Raw genomic sequence first — 18,357 nt, 5'->3', positions numbered from 1 at the left:
ACATAAATTATTTCTCTATTGTTTTCTACCATTTCCATGTTCTTTTTTAAATATCTATATATTGTAATTTGCTTAAAGGGACTGTTTGTAACTTTTTACAGGTATAAATCTACCGGGTCGGTGTCCCATGCGCGCGCGCTCACTTATGCGCGCTTGCTCCTCTGCCTGCTTGTCTTCACTCACACAACACGTGCGTTCTCGCTCCACTCTCACATTCATGCGCGCACACTGCAGAAGAGTTAGTTTAGCTCGTTTGTGCAGAAATAACTGCTGCAGCTCCTCCAGACCAACAGAGGTTTCCCGTGTCTTGTGAAGTGACGGGGCTCCGCAACGAGTAACGTTATCGTCTCCGACCGGGTGCCGGTGTCTCCCCTGTCTTTCCGGCCGCGGTCGGGAGGCTGAGGCAGGAAAAGCCAACACTAGGATCAGCATTGATTCATGGAGAGACCTTCGTCTGGTCAGCTAACATTACTGCCAAGCAGCTGAAATATAGAGTGATATTGTGGCATTAGCTGACGTGTGTCGCATCACTGTGTTGAGCGATGCTCGTTCATGTCTATGTAGAGTGAGCAAGCGCGAGCCCGATGCTGACTTTCGTTGACTTAACGGCCACAGGTGTCGCTGTTAACAAGCATTTCTGATTCTTACAAACAGTCCCTTTAATGAATTGTATATATATATTTTTTTTTAATTATTTTGTTCTTTTTCATTTTTATTAATATTGAATTATTGTTCACCTAACAGTCATGCCAATAAAGCACATTGCATTTAATTGAATTGAGAGAGAGGGAGAGAGAGAGAGAGAGAGAGATGTGGGAGGAGGAAGAGGAGGAGGAGGAGGAGGAGGAGCAGGGAGGTGGGGGGTTACCGGCAGAAAGTAGCAGCACTTTTTCTGGGTGATTGACCGAAGGAGACCTCGTGTGACTCCGAGCTTCTCCCTCAGTCCCCCTGGTAGAGTTTAATGTATCAGACACATGTGTGCTGTTTGGTACCGCCTGGATCTTTATTTATAACCGACCAGAGAACTGGATGAGACGCGCACACGAGCAGAGACGATCCCGGAAATAACATGCGGACTCTCCGACTGTCACGTACGCTCACTGAGGGATTTGCATTGTAGGCTGCAGACAGACAGTAGTAGGTAAGCTGTGGACTCCTGCAGGGACAGTTTGACATTACAGCTGCACATTTTAATGCATTTTACACTCTGAAATGTGTGTGTTTCAACTGAATGAATCATCAATTTAAAATTTAAAGAGGAACCTGATCACAAGGCTGCAAAGTTGGTATAGCTGATAGACAAAATATAGTCTTTTCAAGTGTGTTTCAGCCGAAATATAGTCTTTTAATGTGTGTTTCAGCCGAAATATAGTCTTTTAATGTGTGTTTCAGCAGAAATATAGTCTTTTAATGTGTGTTTCAGCAGAAATATAATCTTTTAATGTGTGTTTCAGCCGAAATATAGTCTTTTAATGTGTGTTTCAGCAGAAATATAATCTTTTAATGTGTTTTGGCAGAAATATATTTTTTGAATGTGTGTTTCAGCAGAAATATATAGTCTTTTAATGTGTGTTTCAGCAGACGAATATGAATTACAATTGTAGAAGAAATGGTTGACATGTTTTTAACTAATAACTTGTCAGTAAAAGTGAGTTTTAAACAGCTAATAATAAATGCAACTAATTCTGTTATTTTGTTCTCAGTGCTTGTATATAAATAGTGCACCATATAAATAGTGTAGATTTATTTACTTGAGCTCCACTGTGTTATTAATAGACCTAAACTGTATCATTTTACTCTCCACAGATCTCTACAGCCTACATCATGTCCATGATTCAAACCAATAGAGAGGATTAAATGCTGCACCAGGTTGGTGAAATAAAAAGCAAAAGTATCAGAGAGGACTTTGGACATGAAACTTCTAGTGGCTGTGTTGGCAAACATCCTCTCCATCAGAGAAAGCAGCAGCAGCAGCAGCTCGGCTAGAAAATGAAGCTCGGACGTGAGCTACGTGCTCATCCAGCCGATGACGAGGTGAAATGGAGAGCTGCTTGGGACGCACGGACCTTTTAAACAACCCAAGCTGCTCTTCTTCTTCAGTCTCGCAGCAGAGAGAGGAGGAGAGGAAGAGGAGGACGAGCGGCCAGCAGCAGCAGCAGCAGCTCGTCTCCGGAGCGACAGACATCCAGCCAAAGTACCGAGCGGACATGGGGCTGAACGGGTTCTGCGCGGCGCCGGTCGGGATGAGTCCGACGGCGGCGGAGTTACTGGCGGGTCTGGCCTCTCAGACCGACTCTCCAGCGATTACAACCCCGACGAAGCAGTCCAAAACCGGCGTGCCGCTCTACAATGCCGGGGTGGTGTCTCCGTCCGCCACCGTGGAGGAAGGGAGCCACGGTTTGGCTCACACACCGAGCGGTTACCAGGTGACAGGAGATGGTTACCAGGTGACAGGTGGTTACCAGGTGACAGGAGGCGGTTACCAGGTGACAGACGGAACCATGATGTACCCCTTAACCAGCAGAGCCTGTCTGGTGGAGAACGGTGACCGGACGGCTCATGAGAAGTGCCCTTTACTGATGAGGAGGATCAATGGTGACCTGAAAGCCAGACTGGCGCAACAGCAGAGACGGAGAGGCGGGGAGAACCGGGTTACGGGGTCAGGACTCACAACGGGGTCACCGGGGTCAGGCATTCCCGTGGACCCGGTTTCCGCTGCTTCGGGAGACTCTGACTTTAAGCGGAGAAGGTTGTCAGATGGAGGAGGTGTCGCTCACAAACCTTCAGAGGCCTCCTCCAGGGTGGCCCGAGGAGCAGTCGCCCCGCTCATGGATGCAGTCATCAGTTCCCATGGCAACCACATGACTATCAATCCCTGTGTCACCCCCCAATTTCCCTTCACCCCTCATACTAACCAGCACAACGGACACAAAGCCGCAGCCTCCTCGGGTTCGCCGGCCGCACCCAGCCAGACCTCGCCCTTCGAGGCTAGCTGCGTCCCGACCCCGCCGCTGCCGCCTCCAGCGGGTGCCGGCTGGTCGGCGGAGCACATAGCCCAGCAGTGCATCGTCCCCTGCATGCAAAACTACGGCATCTGCGTGAAGGACAACTTCCTGGGCCCTCAGCTGGGCGGCAGGGTCCTGGAGGAGGTGGAAGTCCTGAACCACAGCGGGAAGTTCCGGGGCGGGCAGCTGGTGAGCCAGAAGAGCATTCCCTCTCGGAGCATCCGAGGCGACCAGATCGCCTGGGTGGAGGGGCGGGAGCCGGAGTGCGAGAGCATCGGGGCGCTGATGGCTTGCATCGACGAGGCCATCATGCACAGCGCCGCCAATGGACAGCTGGGGGACTGCGTCATCAATGGACGCACTAAGGTGAGAGGAAGTCAGGCAGAAATAAATGGTAAATGGACTTGCTTTTATATAGCGCTTTTCTAGTCTTCCGACCACTCAACGCGCTTTACTCTACATGTCAGCATTCACCCATTCACACACTGATGGCAGAGGCTGCTAAGGTGCCAACTTTGCCCATCAGGATCTAATCTAAATACTCATTCACACGCCGATCGGGAGCAATTTGGGGTTTAAGTGTCTTGCTCAAGGACACATCGACATGTGACCCGGAGCAGCCGGGCATTGAACCACCAACCGTCCGATTGGTGGACAACCTGCTCTACCCTCTGAGCCACAGCCGTCCCAATACATGCCAGAGAAAACAGAGGTTACAAACAAAGTCTGTCTGATGACATCATTACGTTTTGAGCGAGCTGTTGGGTTGTGTCACGTCTGCTTCGTTCTATCTCTGTTTCCCTAATGCCGACATGCAGGCAGGCAAACGCACACACTCACACCGCAGCGGGAGAGCAAGCTGAGCGTCAGGTAGGATGTGAGGATGAGCCCCGCTGTGTTTCTGGCACATGGGAGCTGGATTATGGGGGCTGCGGGCCGAGCCTTCCTCCTAAACTGGCCCCGTGCCCGGGTTTAGATCCTGCCTTCATACCACTGGTACCCAGAAGACAAACTCTATCTCCTCTGCCGTCACTATATCTCTGCCTTTTGAAGACAACTTTTTCTGTCCCCATTTTCACCCATATAGACATGGAGCTGATGTTGTGTGTTTGTTTGTTTGTTTGTTTCCATTATATCCTATCCCATCATGCCTCGTGATTCGCATGTTTTCTTTTTATGTTACCGACCGTGCATGCCTCAGCTTCTCTTTTCAATTGATCGTTTTCAAGTGCCCTGCACAGATACCACCGCACACCACACCGCACACCACTTAAGATAGATGAATAGCAGCCTATAACTATTTTGATTCCTCTTAGTCATAGTCCACAGATGGCTGATGGCAGGCAGTCGTTTTCTCTGTCCTGCACACAGCCATGGATGTTGTGTGCAGGACAGGGAGACCTCTAAACTCTCTGTAGTTTCCCCCGTAACATGGGAAAACAGTGCATTAGAGTCCACCTGTCTCTCTGTATTCTGCATCTATGATTGTGTCTTTCAGTAGCAGCAGTGAGTTAACCATTACATACCAGTCTAGACTGTTACCCAACATGTCCTCAGTGTTTCAGCAGTTCAGTCAAGATTTACAACATAACAGATCCAGACAATGCAGATTAGTGAGGTGTGAAACAGTTGTCAGTATCAGGTCTGGAAAAAAAAAGTAAATTCTGCTTTTTCTAATTTGCAGATATCCAAATGAAAGATGAAATAGGTGGTAGATGTTGAAATATTATTATAATACCTTACTTTAAGTAGAGTTTTACACAGGTTAAACTGTTATTTCCAGGAGAGCTCTTGATGAATAGCATGTCTGATCTGATCTGAGATGTAGACGCATTACCGCTCTAATTAGTTGGGAAATTAGGTGAAAGCTGTTACCTGTAAGCTGGCAAGTAGGTTAACTTCTGCAGTCTTTGCTTAATCAACTAACCTATAAATGAGACTGTTGAGGACTTTTTTTTTTAGAAATACAATACGATATTATCACGATACTTGAGTCACAATACGATCTTATCGCAATTTTAAACATTTTGTGATATGCTGAGTATTGCGATAAGATATACTGTATAGCAATTTATTACCTTTTTTGAACTGTAAATTATGCAGATTGCCAACATCTGTTTTATCTAATAAGATACAGTTTTCACTCTGTTCATCTCAGAGTTTTCTTTCACATATCTTGAGGTCAGAGGTCAAGGGACCCCTTTGAAAATGGCCATGCCAGTTTTTCCTAGCCAAAATTTAGTATAAATTTAGACCGTTATTTAGCGTTCTTCCCAACATGGTTGGTACCAATCGATTCCTTAGTTTTTCTAGTTTCATATTATACCAGTATGTTCACTCTAAATTTAAGACTGAGCCCGCTACAACCTCTGAAAGACAGAATAGAGGCCGGGCCCGCCGTTGACGTCCGTGTATTTATACAACATTGCCACGCAAAATATCGCAACACTATGCTGTATCGATTCCCCTCACCCTTAATACATATATAATTTTTTAGCAAAGTGGCCTTTATTCATATGTATCATACACTAAATGAACACGCAGATGTGAGAATTTGTCTAAAACCATCTCCATCTGTGCCTTTCTGTGTAACCATCTCCATGTTTCCCATCATCTACAGTATTTTCCCCCCTCTCTTCCCAATGCATTTGCCCCACCACATCCTCGTTCACCCCCACACATAGCACATTGCCCTCGGTGCATTCCTAGTCATTTCCATAACCTCACACCAGCAGCTTTTGCACTCTTAAATATGGGCTGACTGAGCTGCTTTCAAGTCAAAGCCGTGCCTAGTAGTCTATGTGACAAAATGCCAGTAAAACAGGAAGGTTAAGAGACTACAATGGAACCGGTCTCATTTTCCAACAATGTGCAAATCTGCAGTTTAGAGTGCAAAATACTTCTGCCTGCTGCTGAGTTGCATTCTACTGCGCACAGACGCCATCTCCCTTAGCAAAAGATATAAGAACCCTCTTTATCTCTTGACACTTTGAGCCGCAGCTTCCTTTCATGACTGAAGTGGATTTAATCGGTGAAATCAACGACGCATCAAAGCTGTCGCCTCGAGGCAGCTTCATTTAGTTTAAAAAAAAAAATACTTGAGGGTTGTAACTTCATTTGATTGCGGTTATGCTATTTATCCGTGCGTACTTTAATGATGTGAATATATAATGTATTGCGAGGCATGTTTCTTGGGTTGGCACTTGTATGAGGCTTGAAAACAGTCAAGAGAAGGAACAGGATTGTAGAACAAGAGGAGATTATTCTGGTTGCCAGTTTTGCATTGATGGATGCCAGCTTTGTTAGACTGCACTGTTTATAGGTGTGTCTATACCTGCCAGGAGCTTGTCAGGATGTAATGTTGTGTTTATCTATTGCCCAATAAGTTACTTATTTTCTCTTATTTGGCATGGCGATGACTAACGGAATGATTCCCAGGTAAAAACGCCTTCCCTGTTCCAAATCTTTCCGTTTACCCTTGGTACAGTGATAAAAGGTGAAATGCTGCATAGTACAAAATGTCCTGTTCCCGTAGAGGAATGCAGGACACAGTGCAGCGATGGACACAATGATGGACTGTGCACGAGAGAGAGGAAGTGATAGGAAAAGAAAAGAGGACGATCAGGGAGGAGTACATCCACATAGAAGGTCACTGCGTCTTTCCGTCCTTTATCCCCAAAACCTTCTTTTCTTTTACCCATTCCTTTTATTTTTTTTCACTTTCCTTGACCTCCTTTTCCTTTCCCCTTTCCTTAAGTCCACTCCCTCTCTCCGTCATCTTATCAACCCCCCGGTTCGCCACTTGGACAAAATATTCCCGGCCGTTACCTTGGTAACAGGCCCATACAGAGTCGAGCTCCGCATTGTGTATGAAAGAGATGTAGAGAGGAGGAGAGGGGCTGGCAATGCCCAAAATAATGCCTCAGCAGCAGCAGCAGCAGTGGGTAATATCTCTGACTCACGTTAGTCAGCAGCAGCTGCCTGCGAGGCATACAGTTGGAAGGATTACTGCGTTAACAATGGACTGGTGATTCAGTTAAAACAGTGAAGGGCGAAGGTGGGAAAGTCTTGTGTTGTGGGGAAGAGACGAGACAACTCGGCGCAGGGAACGAGACACATGAAGGGGAGGGGGATGGAGGTGCGATTAGAAGAAGCGGTGGGGGGGGGGGGGTAGGGAGCAAGGAGTGGGAGGATGGCGTTGTGCGAGTGAGACGGGGCGATGCAGCAGAAGCTTCGGCATAATGAGAATGTCTGCTGCAGCAGCGTGTCCTCGGATGCCCCTCCTAGAGCTCAGCAGTGCCCCATGCAGGCATACACTAACTCACACAATGCAGCCACAGACCTAGCTGGCTTGTATGGATGGATGATGGAGAGAGAGAGAGACGGATACATTTGCCATTTTGGTATTAGTTTAGTCTCTGTTCAGATCATTTATACATAATCATTACCAGTTAATATTTGTTTCCAAGATGGTATTAATGACATCATTTGTGTTTAATTGGGTGTTACCTTGGTGCAGTATCATCCTACATATTATCTTGAAAATAACTCGGTGTAGCAGCATACAGCCTGTTCTGTGATATTTTGAACATTTTACTAAACTGTGAATAGCGTCTCAATTTTTATTGCTCATGGCATTGTGGGACGTTCGTGTCAATCCACATTACAATCAAAAATTAGGTGAATTAAAGGTGCAAAAAAAATTGGCGGTGAGGTTGCAGATTGCAACCAACTGATGCTTTTCCTGCACGAAGTGTGTAAGAGAACTACAGTGGCCGACGCAAAAACTACGCAAATCTAGACCCAGTGTTTGGTTTGTCCGTTCTGAGCTACTGTAGAAACATGGCAGCCAGCTCTGTGAAGAGGTCCCGCTCCCTATGAAGATATAAACGGCTCGTCCTAAAGAAACGAAAACACAACGATTCGTATTTTCAGGTGATTATACACTAAAGAAAACATACTTATTCATATTATATTGTATTTCTTCCAATAGATCCCCCTAAATGCACACACTGTTCCTTTAAGTGGTCCAGTTGGTGTTTTTAAGTATACTTCATTTTTTGTGATTTCTTTTTCCAGTCTAAATGCATTAACGATTAGTCAATAAATCAATTAGTCGATCGGCAAAAAAATTATCAGCGACCATTTTGGTAATCAATTAATTGTTTCAGGCATCTTTCAAGAAAAATGCCAAATATTCTCTGTTTTATCTCGTCGTAAATTGAATATCCTTGGGTTTTGGACTGCTCGTCAGGTGTAACAAGCATTTGAAGACATCTCCTTAATTTAATGTAGTATCCATTTCAAATTATAATCAAAAATTTTCATGATTTTCTGACATTTTACAGACTAAATAATTAACCAATCAAGAAAATAATCGTCAGATCAATCAATAATGAAAATAATTGTTAGTTGCAGCACTAAAAATGCACTTTACACTTAAAGGTTAGAATAAGTATGATCACACCCACAGAAACACACACACTGTGTTACTCCATCCTAACGTTCAGAGGTGACTCATATCATGAGTGCCGTGGGGGCAGAATTGACTCATAAGGGCTGAATGCATTTTCACAACTTTTTTTGTTTTATGTTCTCATGGAAATATCCACTATAAATTAAAAACTAGATGAGAGCTGATTATTTGATTGTGCTTCTAATTCCACCATCTATTCCTAATTAAAGGCACAGATAGCAGCACCTTCTCCAAATGAGTGATAACGGCCTAAAACTGCAAACAGAGCAGTCATTTTAAAATACTTTTTTTTATCAGTGCAAACATTGCACTACTACCAACCTATGGACATTACAGAAACACAGTCACACAAGTAGATATCACTCTAGCTGGTGCTGTGTTGTGACGTATTGATGAAACCCTCCTATAGTAAAAAGTACATGTACCTTCAAAACACACAGATCAGTTTTCACTGAAAGTTGATACCAGCCCAGTGTTGCTGCTTATGTTGCAGTAAATCCATAAATCTGTTCAGAGCATTAGCAGATGTTCACAGATGTTAAGTGTGAGTGGCACTCAATTGGATCGAAGGTAATCATATCGTCAGAAACCATTATGGAGCCTATAGAAGCAGTAGAGGAGAATCTATAGCTGAATAATGGGCCATGATATGAGCCAGGAAGTACAGCAGCACATATATGAGCTGGGAGTGACGTTTAATTCACCCACATTTGTATCTCTTTCACTTTCTGTTAGAAACTATTAATAATAGCTGGTCCTGATATGCATCATACACTGTGTCATTCAGACTGTTGGTGAGTAATCGGCTGTGGAAATTAAGCAAGATCGCAGTGCTGCTCGACATTTGGAGAGTCAAGTGGTTTCAACCCGGGAGATGGCAAACATCTGTTGTGCTGAAGTGTCCTTGAGCAAGACCCTGGCCCACTCCCAACAGGGACTCACATATACTGTGATGTGTGTTTCCGATAAGGGCTCAGGGTAGAAATTGAGAGGACTTTGAGGACTCACTCGCAGACTTTTTGTCAATGTAAAAAAAACAACTTTTCATACGTTTGCAGTGCAGCAGAGTTTGCTTGAAGAAGTTATTGGTTTGTTTAGTTCTTTATTCTGGCATGATCATGTTGATTTGGGTTCATCTGATTTGATCAAACAATATTACGTATCGGTTGTTAGTATATTCAAAAATGAGCAATAAACACTCAGTTTTAAGGTGGACACAGGACCAGTCATAGACTGTAAGAAGTGGACGTAGTCACCGTGATGTCACCCATTGGTTTGCGGACTACGGTTTTGAAGCCTTGAGATTGGCATTTTGGCCGTCGCCATCTTGGTTCTTTGCAACCAGAAGTGACACGAGAGGGTGGAGCTAAGTACAACCGAATGCTGGATAAGACATTTTTAGGCGACCAAAGTGTCACAATTAACTTTGACGAACTGAAAACACACTGTGAAAGAGTTAAAGTTGTAAGACGGAAACACGGACAACTCCCAGACCGGACAACGCCGTGGTAGCAACCTGTCAATCACAAAATAGCCACGCCCTAAAGCAGACCCTGCTTTATGGCCTATTTGACTCTAAATGGGACCATAATTTACTAAATGAACATCATGCTGTATTGAAGAAGACTTGAAACTAGCGATTGAGACCATAAACTCATGTTTACAATGTTTACTGAGGTAATAAATCAAGTGAGAAGTGAGGCTCATTTTCTCATAGACTTCTATACAATCAGACTTTTTTTTTGCAACCAGAGGAGTCGCCCCCTGCTGGCTAGTAGAAAGAATGCAAGTTTAAGGCACTTCCGTATTGGCTTCACATTTCAGACCCCGGAGTTGGCCAGATATTTTCAATATGGGGAAAAAGAGCCCTGATATCAGGAATTGGTATAGATGGAGGAAAAACTACCCAAAAAACCCAAAATTTTTGGTTTACAGTGTTTTTACGATCATCATTTTAACCCCCTGCTGCCCCCCTCACAAACATACACGTCTCTCTCCTCGTTCTTTCTCCTTGACATCAGTACTCGTGGTGTTTGTTTAAGCTTATCTAGCCCCCCCTCACCCCTCCTCACCCCTCTCTCCTCCATCACTCCTCTTATCAGAATGTGCGTTCAGCATTATTTTTGTTTTCATCCACGGCAAGCCAGTTCTGCCTGCACTGCCGTCACCTTGACAGCCCGGGTATGTACACAGTGATGCCATTAGGCCGTTAATGGCGGTGCCTGGCAGACAGGTGGTTGGTGCCAGTTAGACTTTAACTCACTGTGGGAGGAGATCTTGGCAGAGACAAAGTAGCAAGGGCAGATAGACGGATAGGAACGAGACGTTCTGCGTCACGCTGTGTGACTGAACGTGTGTGTGTGTAAGTTACAGACAGAAGGAGATTGAAACCGTGCGGATGTATGTGAAACTGGGTTGAATACCCGTGACCAGTGTTTTTAATGCCTGGGGTTGGTTTAGAATAGATAACATAACCCTCCTCCTAAATCATATGCATGTCTTGTGTAAGCATTGATATAGACATAGTGTATGTTTCTGTGCGTGTGTTTGTGTGTGTGATGTGTTTATGCTGCAGGCGAGGGCTGAGCTGTCTGGTTTGGCATATTACATGTTAATTGTGGTTAATTACAGTTGTTAAGACTGCCAGCAGTTTGATAAAAGCTGTGCACTGGGAAAACAAACTTCCTTGAACACATGCACACCCAAAATAAATCGCTCTCATCTTCATAGGTGTATAGAGAAAATCCATCCTTGAACATGGTTTATCTAACTATAAATCGAGGGATCTCTGTCTGTAGGTATGTGTGTGTGTCCTTCACATATCTTGAGAACTGTTTCTCTAAACTATTTTACGCTTGGCGGGTGTATTACTGGGGACACAAGGACGTGCAATGTTGGACTTGGTGCAATTTGGTTGATTTTTTAATCAACTTTTGAATAAACAAGCGATAGCGCTCTGTGCAGCAGCAGGGGTGGGGCTTCAGGGCCTTTGCACTCCGCAATGGGTCTTTGCAGGTCGCGACTCATTGACTGCGGTTCGCTTTCACTGCAGGATGCTGGATATACTAACATTACAACCCAACTCTTCTTCGCTTCCCTGGAGTAATCGAGTGACGAGCGGTTCTCGAGTCTTCAGTCTTAATAACCCGATCATTGACAAACACATCATGCATAATGTAATCAGCTGAGCTTATGCTCTAATTACTCTAAATCCCATTCGGATTACATTAATTTTTCTAATGATCATGATCAACATTCTTTTCTTGTGGGCGTTTGATATGTTCATTTTGACGCAGCAGGTCTGCTCGTCAGCTGGAGCCCCGGAGCAAAAGGTCTGGAGGTTAATGAGCTCTGGCTGTGAGCGCCGGTCAGTAATGAGAGCTGACGATGGCGGCTGAACAGAGTCACACACAACACAACACAACCAAACTCGCTTGGCTGTGAATGAGTAGAGAAACACCAACAAGAGGGGGTGGAGGGCAGTGTGCTCTCTGACCGAAGCCCTCCGGCACAAAACGTCACTTTTATTTGAATTTCACGAGAACAGGTGCGTTTGTCTTAGAAATCTATGCGAGCGCTGTTTGATCTCCTCCTCGGGGTTGCGAGTCTCACACAAGAGCTTAAATGATAGCGCCGGCCGAGTTAAATCGATACCGCAGCAGAGCAGAACCTGTTAGTCATGAATGATAGTGTCCCAGAGCAGAGCTGAAGTGATGCAGTGACTCTTGATATTGTACCGTTTGCTTCACATGCAGAACAATAATAAGTCAAGACAGTGACAGTATCTTCCTTTGTAGTCAGCCTGGAGAGATAGAGGGTTATTACTCTACACGCCGCCAACTATCATCACCTAGAATCTCCCTCTGCGGGCATAGTCTGATGTCACTCAGTGAATCAGCTGTAGACGTTTCCTCCTCTGTCTCAGCAGAGTAGGAGATGACTGAGATCCTGCTACAGCCACTGGAGACAGGTTGGAAACTATTTACACAACTCCGGCCTGAAACACGAGCTGATGATATGTCATAGTGACACAGGCTCAGCTCAGTTTCACCCTTTTACAGTCCTGTAGTGGCCCTGGTCTGGTCCCCAAAGAAAGCAGCGCTCTCCTGCTTCACAGCCTCCAACACATACTGTCGATGTCAAGCAGGGGAAATACCAGCGCGGGACCATTGTTTGAACGTGGATACTCTATCTGCAGATCACTTCGTAGCCGGGATCAACAGCCGAACTCGTTACACATTTCTCTGCTGCTTCTCCCCCTCGTGACTGTGTGTGTTTCACAAATTACATCATGGGATAATGCATTAAGTATGCAAATAGAAAACAGGAAAACAGTTTACTATGGAGCAGTGGGAGAGCCAAAAGGGCGAGAGAGAATAAATGCCTTGAGTCACCGCCATCTCAACCAGCACGTTTTTTTTTTTGATGATGCTGCATCAAGTGTTTTTCTTTATGGTTTAAGTTGGACACAAATGCCCAGCTAACAATCCCATTTCTTCTGTTTTAGGCGATGGTTGCTTGTTACCCAGGGAACGGGGCGGGGTACGTCCGCCATGTTGACAACCCGCACGGTGACGGACGCTGCATCACGTGCATCTACTATCTCAACAAGAACTGGGATGTCAAGGTAACACTTTAAAAACATGAGTACATGTCAGAGTAAATGAGACATCATAAAAAATGATGTATTTCCAGCATAGTCAAAAAACACACCTCATGCAGACATGTTGAAATGTCTGTAACGTGTGTGACTCTGCTTTGTGTTTTGTAGAAACAAGGAGGGTTGCTGCAGATCTACCCTGAAGGCAAGAATGTGGTAGCCAACATCGAACCTCTGTTTGACCGGTTGCTCATCTTCTGGTCCGACCGCAGGAACCCACATGAAGTAAAGCCAGCGTACGCCACTCGGTCAGTAACTCTTAAACAGGCCTGGGTCTTATATATATATATATATATACAATACACACACAAACACAAACTCATATAAAGTTATGCTATGATTTTATATTGTATGGGTAGAGACAGGGCTAGCTGCCAACATTGCCAGTTGTGTATATAGCATATTATAGTACATTCTATACTGTAAATACATATACATTATAAAACCATATAAGTTTTTAATACTAAATCACAGCAGGTTAAATAGCACATATACTGTATGCACACACACACACACACACGTCTTCTCATACAACGGTTTGTATGATATCTTATGAAAAAGTTATTCCTCTTTTTTCGTTCGTTTGCCTACGAATGTCCAGCAACACGTTGTCAATTTCCGCTCATAACATGCATACAGTCTTTTAAAAATAAACTTCCGTCTTCACAGGAAACTACTTAGTTAGGTTTATGCAACAAAACTACTTAGTTAGGTTTATGCAACAAAACTACTTAGTTAGGTTTATGCAACAAAACTACTTAGTTAGGTTTATGCAACAAAACTACTTAGTTAGGTTTAGGAAAAGATTGTGGTTTGGGTTAAAATAACTCTAAAAGTGGCGGAACTTAAGTACAGAAGTTACGTGACAAATAAATCAACGTTGACTTCTGGTTTCTCTCGGGACACGAACACCGGTCTCCTGGGCGAAAGTCCAGTATTTTTTAACCCTCCCATGCACCCCGACCTCCTCCTCCCTAAGCACCGCTCGCCGCTATATATATTTTCTGGTTCAAGATTATGTTAATTACACACAAACTGATCTCGTGGGATATACACGAATTACAGTGCATTACTTCTATATATCTATATTGTATAGCTACGAACAGTGTATGAGAACAGCCCCACACACACACAGATGTATTGGTGCTTTAGCATGTAGTCCTGCCTCCTCTATTTCCTCCTTCCTGCTGTCGTCTCTCAAGAGCTTTGTCAGGGATGCTTGTTTGTTTTAACGGATTTAAATCAGTTAAAAAGTGACTTAACTAAAACGATATTGACAGATACACTCACGAAAGCATCTGCACACATACTGCTATTTACATCACAGCACCAGCTAGTTGTGTCCATCGAGGGCCCTTTTACTCCTGCGTCTCCTCTTCTCCTCTCCATCGGACTGCTGGGGGGCGAGGTGGAGCCGGAGGCAGGAAGTATGTGTTTCCTGAGGGGGGCGGCGGGAGGGCGAGGGGAGGAAGGTTCGATTGCACGACTCGTGCTGGAGAGGCACAGACATGAGAGACAGGAATAAACAACACAGCCCCAGCGGAGAGACTAGAAACTGTAGAAATTAACCCTCTGCTGCCCTGGACGTCTGCTATTCACTGTCATACAAGACATTTTTTGTCTCTTGCTGGGTCAAAAATTACTTTTCAAAGACCACTTTTTGCCCTTTTGATCTGACTTTTAAGGGGCAATCTGGTCCTTTTCACAGACAGTTTTTGAAATCACTGCTAAGCTATATTTATGTGTGAGTATACAATCCTTAAACAGAAACATTTAACTGCTCATAAACTGTATTTTTACTCCATTTTAGGGACTTTATTTTTTTTATCTCAGCCATTCCATGGCCTTTTCATTGGCACTTTTGCTTAAACTTAAGCCCAGTTCATTTCTTACACTAGAAAACAGCAAAAAAAATTCCCTCCAGAGCTACATATTGTACTAACAAAAGAGGTCAGCTCTTGTTTTAGTGTTATTAAGATCTCCTTGTCCTTCTTGTGTTTTACAGCTATGCCATCACAGTCTGGTACTTTGATGCCAAAGAGAGAGCTGAAGCTAAAGAGAAGTACAAATTGGGTAAGCTTCTTTACAGTTGTAGCTCAATGTCAGTTTCACTTTCTTATATCTTGTTTAAGCGCTCTATCACCTCTGGTTATATTTGGTGCAACTTAATATTGTATGTGGCTAACGTGCTCTTTCTCTGTCGCTTGTGTAGCTACAGGACAGAAAGGTGTTCAAGTGCCTGTCACCCAAAACAGCAGGACATAAATCTCATCTGATCACCGGAGAGCACCCTGATAAAAGTATTATGTGCCTTCCCGAACTGCTAACGGACGTCGCGATCAAAAAAGGGAGACACCGTCAAACCCGTCAGTCATCAAGGCAGCGCCATGCCAACGCTGTCAGATTCACGTCACGGACTGTTATGTGATGTTTCCCTGCCATGCGATCAAAGACGTGGCAGATATAGAGCACAACGGACTGGATTGTGTGGGAAAAGTGAGATCGTGGGAAAAGAAGAATCACGTATGAAGACAACAAACTGAAAAAAACAGACTCTTTAATTTAATTTTGTTGCAATTTTGCCTGTTCGGTTACCAGTGATGTTGTGAGTATTGAGAAATCATTGTTTTACTCTGCTCTGGTGTCATTTTCAATTCAAACACAAGGAGCGTAAATGATGAATCGGTGTACAGACAGTGGGGAAAGAGGGAAGAAATCAATGGTGTTGTCCCTGAAATTCCTTTTTCCCCTCGTCTGTGACGTGGTCTCCTTGTCATGATGTGTGCGTGTGTGTGTGCGTGTGTGTGGTCAGTGTATAAACAGAGACACAGAAAAGAGAAAACAGTGGAAAGTTGCCCTATGGCACTCATTCAGTCAGTTCTATGGAGGACAGAACCTGCCAAAATCAAAAATAAATGAATATATTACTTGATAAATAAATTAATATGCCATTAAATGTACGTAAGGCATTAATTAATTGATCAAATTTGACATTTCTGTTTTAATTTGCTTCTTCGTTTATTTACCTTCCTATTAATTCCTCTATTTATCTACACTTCTATTGAATTTTCCCTTTTATTTATTTATTTGTTTATTTTAATTAATTAATACATAAATGAAAGGGAAAATTAAATAGAAGAGTAGATCAATAATGAATTAATACAAAGTTAAATAAATAAAGAAGCAAATCAAAACAGAATAAATCAATTTATGTCACATTTGATCAATTAATTAATGCCTTCATTTATTTTTAATAGTGCTGTCAAAGTTAACGCAAATTAGTTTCAACGCCACTAGTTTCTTTGCATTAACGCAACTTGCGATTTTTAGGTTGTAGCGATCCGTACCAACCATGTCACGATAGCTTGTTGCGAAGGAGGCTAAATAACGCTCCAAACTTATGCTAAATTTTGGCGAGGAATTTTTTTTTCAAAGGAGTCCCTTGACTTCTGTCCTCAAGATATGTGAATACCCACTTTATGATAATCACATGCTGTTTTGGGGCAAGTCATAATCAAGTCAGCACACTGACAGCTGTTGTTGCCTGTTGGGCTTGAGTTTGCCATGTTATGATTTGAGCATATTTTTTATGCTAAATGCAGTACCTGTGAGGGTTTCTGGACAATATTTGTCATTGTTTTGTGTTGTTAATTGATTTTTAATAATAAATATATAATTAAATTTGCATAAAGCAAGCATAATTGTCCACTCATGTTGATAAGAGTATTAAATACTTGACAAATCTCCCTTTAAGGTACATTTTGAACAGATAAAAAAATGTGTGATTAATCATGATTAATCGATTGACAGCCCGGAAATAAATACATACATAAATTAAATAAAGTAGATGAATAGGGGAATTCATAAAAAAGGTACATAAATAAAGAGGCAAATTAAAACAGAAATATCAACTTACGTCACATTTTATCAATTAATTAAGTACATTTAATGGCATATTAATTTATTTATCCAGCATTTTTATTTTGGCATGTTCTTTCCTCCATTAGTCCAGCTCAAGCATGAACCCTAAACATTACAGGGATGCACTTAAAACTTGCATGAGGACAACTCTACGCAGTAGTTTTACTCTATATAGCACACTAAGTAGAGTTCAAGATGTATTTCTGGACTTTATTACAATATCAGGCTACGACTAAAACAAATCGCTGAATGATCCAGCATGGACTTTTCTTTCTCTTTTTTCGGTAGTTGCAATGTGTGAAGCTGATTTTCAAGACTGCACAAATGTTTTTCTACATAACTGATGCAGTGCCGCGCTCTCTGTATGACACGGCTCACACTCGAGACAAGAGGCAAGCTTTCCAGTCAAAACAGGGTTGTGAGTTTTCTGTGTTGGAGTGTGTGTGTGTTTGGATGCTTGTTAGCCTGTATGCACATCCAGCTCGACTCTTATACCTGTTCTTAACAAGATAGAAACGGTGTGTATAAGCAGTGTCGGATAAACCTGCCCAAACAAAACAGCATCTACAGTATAAAGCACAGTCAAGCGTACGCTGTATGTGAACTGCAGGGTCAAACTACTGATTGAGTGTTTGCGTGTAAAAATGTACTTGCACATGTTTGTGACAATGTCCACCGTCTCAACCAGGGTGGCAGGTATTGTCTCGGTGTATTTTAGATTGCTTAAAGAGAAGGTTATTTTAAAAAGAAGCACTTTATTGTTTGAAATGCCATGTGTGAATGTTAGAAATAAATATAGCTAAAAATGTCGATTAATGCCTTTAAGCTGTGGATAATATGGTCATTCAAACGCAATAGAAACTAAAACGATGAGAACAAATGGAAATTGTTTGCCTATTTTATTATTTTATTTTAAAATTTTGGAGTATTTAATTAAAGCCTGTCTGTTTTTGTACACAAATGAATTGTTATTGGTTTACTGGGGGAAAAATCTTAGCTGAATCCCAATTTTATTCAGCTAGTATATGAGACCAAGAGAGCAGCACCAGACGCATTTCCTAAATTAAATCAAATCAGTCACAGTCATACGATACACAAGGGATCAAAATATAGTATTCTAATTGCAGGGCATGCTTTGAATATCAGAAACCAAGTCTGCCTGTCTATTTGGATATGACATATGCCTAAAATAAACATTGACAGCCCCTTAAAAAGTCTGTCAGAAGATTCATCAGTTATCAGCTTAATAAATTTCCAATAATTTCAGTTTCAATTGTTTTCTAGTCTTACTGTGA

At 42.9% G+C, this 18,357-nt stretch overlaps 1 protein-coding gene across 1 annotated transcript; it reads left to right on the top strand.

Annotated features, from left to right (window-relative positions):
* The first annotated feature begins 855 nt into the window (after positions 1-855).
* On the top strand, positions 856-18,023 carry egln2 (egl-9 family hypoxia-inducible factor 2). Its single transcript, XM_074642092.1, has 6 exons — positions 856-1,141; positions 1,807-3,371; positions 12,989-13,108; positions 13,253-13,389; positions 15,147-15,214; positions 15,354-18,023. Exons 2-6 carry the CDS (start codon positions 2,040-2,042, stop codon positions 15,404-15,406), a joined length of 1,710 nt encoding a protein of 569 aa, XP_074498193.1. The 5' UTR covers positions 856-1,141; positions 1,807-2,039; the 3' UTR covers positions 15,407-18,023.
* The last annotated feature ends 334 nt before the right edge of the window (positions 18,024-18,357 follow it).

This window comes from Sebastes fasciatus, chromosome 7 (assembly GCF_043250625.1).
Source record: "Sebastes fasciatus isolate fSebFas1 chromosome 7, fSebFas1.pri, whole genome shotgun sequence".
Lineage (NCBI taxonomy): Eukaryota > Metazoa > Chordata > Actinopteri > Perciformes > Sebastidae > Sebastes > Sebastes fasciatus.
This window is presented reverse-complemented; position numbering and strand designations above follow the sequence as displayed.